This window comes from Anopheles marshallii, chromosome 2, assembly GCF_943734725.1.
Source record: "Anopheles marshallii chromosome 2, idAnoMarsDA_429_01, whole genome shotgun sequence".
In the NCBI taxonomy this organism is placed as follows: domain Eukaryota; kingdom Metazoa; phylum Arthropoda; class Insecta; order Diptera; family Culicidae; genus Anopheles; species Anopheles marshallii.
In genome coordinates, this window is record NC_071326.1 from 62,720,970 (window position 1) to 62,730,114 (window position 9,145).

Genomic DNA, 9,145 nt, shown 5'->3' on the forward strand with positions numbered 1-9,145 from the left:
ACGGGGGATTGGTACGGATGGGAGTTTGGTCCGGTCCGTTTGTATGAAGACCGGTGCCGCCATCATCATGCCACCGGGCCGTCCCGTTACTTTCAGTGTGATTAAGCCTCTCCTCGAAATTATCTTAGATATATTTTGTAACGCTTATTCTTTCTGTTTTATAAATATTCACTCTACATTTTTCATCCAACACAAACAGTTTGCTTATGTTTTGTTATGTACCAAGAATCGCTACAAAGGAGTTAGAAAAATGATTTCAAATACCAGCAAACTGGGTTTGCTTTAACGTCAATCAAATTAGATCTTGAGGTGCTAATGCTCAACTGTGTGTCTTAATTGAAAATATCTCTTAAACAACATATACATACAATTTTTCATAATTAGATTTTTGTTAAAGCAAAATAAAACAAGGAAGGTTTTATAAGTTTGCAAAATACTAGCGAACCATAACCGAGTACAAATTTGCTGTTTATATGATCTACACGCCTATTACATAAAGCAACACCGCGTTAGTAACATCTTTAATCATATGTCGTTCGGGGTTAGTATTACATATTTATTTGAAAATAAATCACTCGCATCGTGTTTTCGAAATTATGCTGCCAGTCCGTTATGTTGGTACCACTTCCGCTGTTTTCGGGTTTGAACGAAGAAAGGAATTGTGTGGAAGTGTTTTGAGAATACCCTTTTGCAGCCCTTCGCCCTGTTCCGTTTGACTTCTGCAGTTTAGTGAAGCGTACCGCAAGGAAAGTATCGATAGATCGGATTGTATAATACCAATCCCTTAATCAATAAACATATCAGCCCGAAACGCGTTTATGCAGTGCCCATCCTTTTCACGGTCATTTGACTTTGACTTCTTGCGCCTATAGCCGGCACATGTGCGCGCCAAATGTTTTATTTTTTTTGTACGCGCATGCCGATCGTGATTTTGTGGACGCATTGGACCACCCGTATCCATGTCCCTTTGGCCGTGCATACATCTTTTCCAGGGGTCTTGAACGCAAGACATCGCGTTGCGGTGGGGGCGGCCCATCGCGGTAACATCGATTATGCGTGCAGTGACGCGAACCGTTGAGCGCGAAAGTGAACGAAAGGAAAGAACCACTAACTTACCTGCCCTCGACGGGACCGGCGCCGTCATTCGGTACTGTTTTTCCTTTAAAACAAACACGCACAAACACACACACGCAGGGTGGAAAGTGTAATAATTAACGCGCAACGCATTCCCCGCTGGCCGGTGGCGGTGTTTCGGGTTCGTGCGTTATCGGATTAACAGAAATGCTGCGAGTGGTGCACTAGTGGGTGGTTCGTGCTTGCGTGCATTTGAAAGTGAACACTTGCGCGATGAATCTCTTTCCATAAGTAGCGATAAAGTAGGAGAACGTCCGTTTTCGGACATCGTCTGCGGTGAGGTGATCCCATGCATCATAATGCAGCTGGTCTGCGTCTTTTATGATCTCCCTGGCGATGTTACGGCCGGTGCTGCTCTCCATCGATGGGCGTAGAATTTAACCTCCAAAATCTGCAACCCGACCAGTACAATTATCGACCCACACACCGTTACATCTCACGCAATGTTTAACCCGCCTGCATAAGCGACTTGCACGCGGGTAAGCTATCGTGTTTCACGTTATCACGTCTAATGTTGGTGTAGCGCACCGAACGATCGCTTATTAGCGCAACTAGCCCACCTTCCGCGCCTTCCCTGGATGCATTAGCTGCACATCGGAACGCGAACTACGAGCAAGAAACACCACGAGTGTTCAATATAATATTCAATTTACAAAACAAAAACTACAATCCCGTACCACGCTGCTTCTCACATCGGCAACCTGGCAACCGGTTGCTATTGCGCTTGGTGTTTTGTGATAATGATATAGTTAGCGCATCTTGCGAACTGTACATGATGCTCAGTACCGTAGCGTGGTACACTGTTGTCATTGCCGTTTGCTTGGCAAAACGATTCATCTTGCCTTGTTTCACGTTTCGCTCGTTGCTATTATGCGGCGTTTGTCTTATTAATTGCAAGAGAAACAAAAGCCCACGAACCGTAGCGCCCGATGATCGCATAATTGACGGATGCGGTTGAAGAAGCGCCAGTGACTTAACAAGCATCCGTAGCATTCGAAGAAACGTACGCGATCGGAACTGTCACCATTGGGACGCTGGCAGCAAAATGACCCAGTGATTGGTGCGGTCGGCATTCGCGAACAGTTGTTGCGCAATGTTGGCAAAGTTTGTTTTGTCAGAACTAGGAATTTAGAACACATCGAACAGTGTCAAGGGCGGACGGGATGGGTTCTTCTGCGACCGATGATGGCACTATCAACCAGGTCCACAATCTCACATGATTGACGGTTATAGAATTATCATTAGAATATAGGGGTATTATAGTCTTATCATTGCTCGTTGCCGTTTGTAGCTGCTTTGCTAGTATTTAGCCGATACTGATGAGTTGAATCATTCCGCAAGAATTTAGTAACAACCTCTTCCAGTTCTAGACCTAAACAAGTGATCAAAAATGAAGATCTCTCGATGAAATCTAGGTCTACGGCTCATAACAAACACTTTAATTCTACGATGTGGAACATCAATTGTGTTTTGTGCTCTTCAACATTATAATCACAACTTCCTCCACAAACATCTAGTTAAACTGTACAACATTGTATGTTACTGTTGTTCTCTACATTTGCGCGCGTCCTTCACGGATGAGCGTCGTAGGGAAAAACAAACTGCACTGTCTTTTTTTTGTCACTGTTTCTTCGTTACTGTTTGACTCGTTTGACTTGACCCGTGCGCGATCGTAAAGCGTGATCTTGACTTCCATTGGTTATTGGGCCGGGTAAGGCGACAGATGAGCCCACCAGCAGTTATCAAACCTGATGTCGGATGACCACAACTGGCTTCCTTTGGCATATTTTTCGTCTTATAATCTAATCACTGTGCCGCGTGCGGTAGCTGAATAAAGCAATTGAAAGAACGCGGGCGACATCTACCGAACGTAGCGTACTGACAAAGGGACAGCAAACCGATAGAGATAGAGTGCTTATCTGCATTTGCAAAATGGATGATTTCATCCGGCTAATAAGCCTCAGTTTAAGACACCACCCTAACCGAGGCAAACAATCTACTTGGCCCGAAACGGGTTCGTTGCGTACGTTTCATGAATGACACATGAGTGCCCATCTGCTCATCGGTAGATCCCCAGCAAAGGTTAGGCAGTGTGCGCATTATCAGCCATCCGTTTTGCCAAAGAAAGCAAAGATTAGGAGACAAATTTTGGTTTCAAGCTATAACTCTGCCATTTATTCTTCGCACGGTCATCAATCGGGCTTAAACAGCTGATTGGATGAGACATACGGCCTATGGCTCATTCTACCGTCTGCATCACGTGCCGTTTCTTGCGCTACGTCCGGTGTGGTGCGGTGTGCTGAAGGTATTTTATTTCTTGGCGGAACAGGTGATACAGACCATGCCAATCAGTGTAGATAACCTAATTGAAGATATACGTTCGCAAACACGACCGGAGGGGTTGGTAGTCTGATAGGCAATTGAAGTTCTTGTTTCTTTTCTTCTTCGACAGGTACCTATGATAACGACGTACTACGACGGGGGAAAAGTCACACACGATAAGACGCAGAAGCGTTTGTGACCGTGGAGCAGCAACGACTGCAGTATCGTGCTCGATCTGTGCGGAGACCGTTTTACCAGCAGAACGGAGCCTAGCTGCCACCGTCACACCGTGAACAAGTGTGTAGCTTAGTGTTTCGGTCATGGCCAGTCCTTCGTGTTGGCGTATACTGACGCGCAGGAAAGTGCTCTCCTACGATGGCAGTTCGGAGAAGCTTGGCCGGATACTGAACACTTTCGACCTGACGGCACTCGGAGTGGGAGCTACGCTCGGTGTTGGTGTGTACGTGCTCGCGGGCCATGTCTCCAAGGATCAGGCAGGTCCTTCGGTTGTGCTGTCGTTTTTAATAGCGGCTGCCGCGTCCTTTCTGGCTGGTAAGCATGATTGCTCCAAAGCAGAAGAACCTATTGCTCAAAACCCAACATTTCCAATTCACAGGACTGTGCTACGCTGAGTTCGGAGCACGAGTGCCCAAGTCAGGATCGGCGTACATCTACAGCTATGTGTGTATCGGCGAGTTTATGGCCTTCATCATCGGCTGGAACCTGATGTTGGAGTACATCATTGGATCAGCGAGCGTATCGCGTGGTTTGAGCCTGTACATCGACACGCTGGCAAATGATACGATGAAGACACGCTTCCTAGAAGTGGCGCCAATTGAGTGGGATTTCATGTCCAACTACTTTGACTTTTTTGCCTTCTCCGTTGCGATCTTACTAGGCAGTGAGTATAGAGCAAAACACCACAAGGTGGCTAATTCTAAGCACAGTCATCATTCCCAAGTCATCTTTGATCTTTTCGGCAATATTATGCCACAACTCTCAATGTTTTTTTTTGTTCCTTTCTCCACAGTCGCTTTAGCATTCGGGCTCAAAAAGTCTACCATGGTGAACAATGCCTTCACCGTGCTAAACATCTTTATCGTGCTGTTCGTTATAGTGGCCGGTGCCATTAAGGCGGATCCGGAGAATTGGCGCATAAAGCCGGAAAATGTTTCCAGTCTGTACAATGCCGGCGAGGGAGGATTTTTCCCGTTCGGCTTCGAGGGAACGCTCCGGGGTGCAGCTACCTGTTTCTTCGGTTTCGTTGGTTTCGACTGCATTGCCACGACGGGCGAGGAAGTGCGAAACCCCCGAAAGGCAATCCCCAGAGCGATCCTTTGCTCGTTGACCATCATCTTCCTTGCGTACTTCGGCGTCTCAACGGTGCTGACCCTCGTTTGGCCGTACTACAAACAGGACGTGAACGCTCCGTTACCGTTCGTTTTCAACGAAATCGGATGGCACTTTGCGAAATGGATCGTGGCAATCGGCGGCATCATCGGGCTGGTGGCAAGTCTGTTCGGTGCGATGTTCCCGCAGCCTCGCATCATCTACGCGATGGCACAGGACGGGCTGATCTTTCGGGCACTCGGTGAGGTTAGCCCACGGTTCAAGACACCGGTGTTTGGGACACTCTGTGCGGCCATGCTTACCGGCACGATGGGCGGTTTGTTCGATTTGAGGGCGCTGGTTAACATGCTGTCGATCGGAACGCTCATGGCGTACACCGTGGTTGCAATCTCGATACTCATTCTGAGGTACGTATAGCAGAACGGACCGTTCGTTGTAACTGTTTATTCGGGTTAAAAAGAAACGGTTAAACTGTCTCCATATGCACACGAACGCCAATCAACGATGTTGCATCATCGCTGGTAAACGGTGAAACTTTACCATCTCCCCATTCACTGTGCCATATGGCAAGCGAAGTTGTCAGCCGAAGTTGGCAACCTTCACCGAGTGAAATGAAGCCTGACTTGATGGAGGTATGGGCCACCATTTTCCTTCTGCTTCTTGTCTTCTCGTTAGGTGTGCTACTCAACCCAAAAGTGTTTTTATTATAGCATGATATGCCTTCATTTACGATTAACATCATCTAACTGGCTGGCTTTGTGCGGTTTCGGAAAATGGTCCGGAAGGAAGCTATTTGTAAACGTGTGTGGATATATTCTTTATTGCCAATTGAAGGCTCACCGGTTTGACCTTGCTGGTTGGCGCAAATTTTTAACTAACAAGAAATTTAAAGTTAGCAAAAGCAAAACAAATCTAGCTCAACAGCAAATTTGGGAAACTTTTCGCTGCCTATAATCAATGAAGGACGGCCATTCATGGAGGGCGGCTTGATGAGTTGAATGTTATCGTCATTAACCATCGCCGTTATGATGCATGGAAAGGAAATCAGTGTTGAAAAATTAACGGCTCCATTCGTGCTGATCGATGTCGTTTTCTCCTTTGTGCGCAGATTTTCCGAAAACCCCGATCCAGCTATTCCAACCACAAGCACCAGAGACACGTACGAGTCGTCAAACTTGCTGAAGGCACGGGAACGTGTTACCGGTTCCGTTTTCTTGAAGCAGCTGTTCAATCTGTCCTGCATTCGGTTGCCAACGAACGTATCCAGCAGTGTGGTCGGCGTACTGGTGACAATATACTGTAGGTCAAACACTCTGTTTCTTCCGTGCAAAAGTGTTCAACTTTTGTGAACGATTTTTTTTTCCAGGTCTCCTAGCAATTGCACTTTCGCTAACGATCTTCTACGCTAAAGACGCTATCTACGATATGGAACCATGGGCCTGGATACTGTTCGGTGTGCTGCTGGGCCTTACACTGCTTGTGCTGCTCTTGATCGCGATACAACCACGTGAGCAAGCTGATGCACCGTTCCGAGTGCCACTGGTACCACTGCTACCGGGGATCAGTATTTTCGTCAACATCTATCTGATGCTCATGCTGGACGTGTACACCTGGATACGGTTTGGCATATGGATGGGAATTGGTAAGAGTTCTGCAACGCATGCCTTCTCATAACTCGGTACACATGCGGCACACACCCAGTAGTTGTAGCTTAGTATAACACAACACACTAATGCCCCTCGCTAGATGGATCCCCTCTTCCTGTAGCGTGACTAACTCTGGCTTGCATGCAACATTTCTTTCCTTCTCTTTTTCCATCCCTTGCATAATTGGTTCTCGCTGCTAAAACCGAATTCGTGGACCGAATGCGTCATCATCCCTTCATCCTGGACCTTTCACATCGTTAAATTCCACCCACTAGGACTAGTGATATACTTTACGTGCGTGTGCTGCAACATGCGTTCGGCAAAAAATCCAGACGTTCGTGTGCCAAATTTCCCCGCCGTAGAAACATCGTCCGAAATGGGCTACAGAAGAAATGATATCGATGATGCAGAGCTGGAAAATGGTTCTGTAGTCACTGGGTCCAACCTTACCGTCCGGGAGCACACGAACTACCCGCAACAGAATGGGTACTATTCACAAAATCTTAGCACCGCTATATCCACCGAGATGGTCAATAAGGATGCCCGATTAGTAGAGCTGAAACCAGCCGCTCCCGTTAAAGAGTTGGCAGCTGTATCTGCTTTAGTTGTGGCTGGTACCGGTTCCGAACCGGAAGAAGATCAACGGCAAACGAAACAATCAAGATCGAACACATCGACGCCCAAGAGTAGCTTCGACGAGATCATACCACTATCCGAGGGTACGGTGCGCGGTTTTACGGAAAAAGTCGAACCGAACGGGAAGGTTTATTTTGTGACACAGGAAGAAGAGCCTAGCGAGCGAGATGCGCGAAAAATCACACCTCCAAGAAATGGTGAACAGACAGAGCCCGGATCTTTGACGGACGAGAAAGAAACATCCAAAGCGATCGCATTTTTGGATCACATTCTGGACGATGAAGATACCCTACCATCCGGAGAAGAAAACCTCAGCTCGGCAGATTACATCGGCAGGACAAAGTGTGACGATGATGAGTCACTGGCTAGTCCCGTCTTCCGAGAGCAATCTGTTATCGCCGATATCCATCGAGCGGACGATAGTATTGTGGAGGTAGAACACAAGGTACACGGTACGGAAGAATCACTGGCTGAGGAAGCCAAATGTACCTCCGAAAGTGACCATCCTCTAGACGAGCAGTCGGTAAACCAAGATGTCGTCATTAAAACGGGTAAGGCAATACAAACTCCTACGATAACGGTGGACAGTGAAGAATCTCCAACAGATTCTGGAAACGATAAGGCTAAGCTAAAACCCCGAGTAATGTACATCGCCGGTATGGGAGAGGCCGGTGAACCCGCTCCGAAACAGCTCACCGAGGAAGAGCAAGACTTTATCAACTTCCGTGCGGCAGAAAAAGAACGGTTTATGAGTCGGCTTAGCACGTTACTTATCAATCCAGTGAAGGTACCGCTCAAACGACTACATCCGGCAGATGAGGTTCAGTTGGAAGGAGAGCGTGACGTTTCTGCCCGCCAGCTCTCCATAGTGACTCCAACGGGTGGACCCGGCATAATTCGCTCAACGAGTGAACCCAGCTTTGTGCTGTTACTGAACAAACTCAGCCATTCAAATTCTCCCAATGAAAGTGAAACAGACGAACCGGAAAGCGACAGGGCACGATCGGAGTACAGCAGCGTTGTAATACCACCGGCTCCAAAGTTTGACGAAACGCTGTTCAACACAATCCGCGCTGGGTCAATTATTCCCGATACTCCGAAGAGTCCCATCCCGCTGGCTCCCAAGTTCGACCCGGTGCTATTTAACACACTTGGGAAGGGAAAGTCCCAACGGGCTTCGATTCTACCTACAGAGTCCATACCATCAACGCCTCTCCCCGCTCCCGTAACTTCCTCCGAGGGTGCATATCATGAGGTGGAATTGAAGAAGCTTAAACCTGTACCCAGCTCTACCGTAATTCTTCCCTCCACTCTCAAATCTGACTCTTCCGGGAAGGATGCTGCTCGAGATGAAGGTGTTAGCAGCACCGACACCGATACGGAACCCTCAAACCCCCGGGCCGCCTTCAGGTCGCGACTGGAGAAAATTCTCCAACGAGGACCCCTGGACGTAATGGGACGCCCGAAAACGTTACAACCAACCACCGTGGTAGCGGTCAGTGAGGAAAATCTGCCACGAACGATCGGTGATCAGCAGCAACCGGCATCGAGCACCGATTCCGGGCTCAGTATGGCCTCGTCTAGCAATTCCATCTCCTCCACCACACCCGCCACGACGAAACCACGCGATGAAAGCTTTCGTGATCGGGCCCGGGGGTTCGATACGGCAAAGAAGAAACAGAAGCTCCTGTTCGACGATGTGCTCAAGTCGATCAATCCCGAAACGCGACCCAGCAGTATACGCAATTCGGTTGAGCATCGGGTGTCATTCCGCAACTTCAAGGATGGTCTACGAAAGACGGTTCCACCGAAACAGTTTCTGCCAGATGCATAGCGCGTACGGCACCCGTTTAGCTGTAGGTTTGACACTAGTCCCACCATTGTTTCACACTCCTAACCTGTCTGCTTTTCTACCTGGTAATGAATGCTGCTAACACGCGTCGAATTGCATGATCGTAGCTGTAGCGTACTCGTATCCTGTGTACCGTCTAACACAATCAGCAACCTGGTACGAATGGTGGCATGCAAACCATTATCACTCTGCTCATCCATATGGC

At 47.9% G+C, this 9,145-nt stretch overlaps 1 protein-coding gene across 1 annotated transcript; it reads left to right on the forward strand.

The window, feature by feature from the left end:
• Window positions 1–3,776: 3,776 nt before the first annotated feature.
• LOC128715323 (uncharacterized) lies at window positions 3,777–8,922 on the forward strand. Its single transcript, XM_053810209.1, has 6 exons — window positions 3,777–4,008; window positions 4,073–4,357; window positions 4,487–5,213; window positions 5,915–6,105; window positions 6,173–6,448; window positions 6,728–8,922. Exons 1-6 carry the CDS (start codon window positions 3,777–3,779, stop codon window positions 8,920–8,922), a joined length of 3,906 nt encoding a protein of 1,301 aa, XP_053666184.1.
• Window positions 8,923–9,145: the final 223 nt, after the last annotated feature.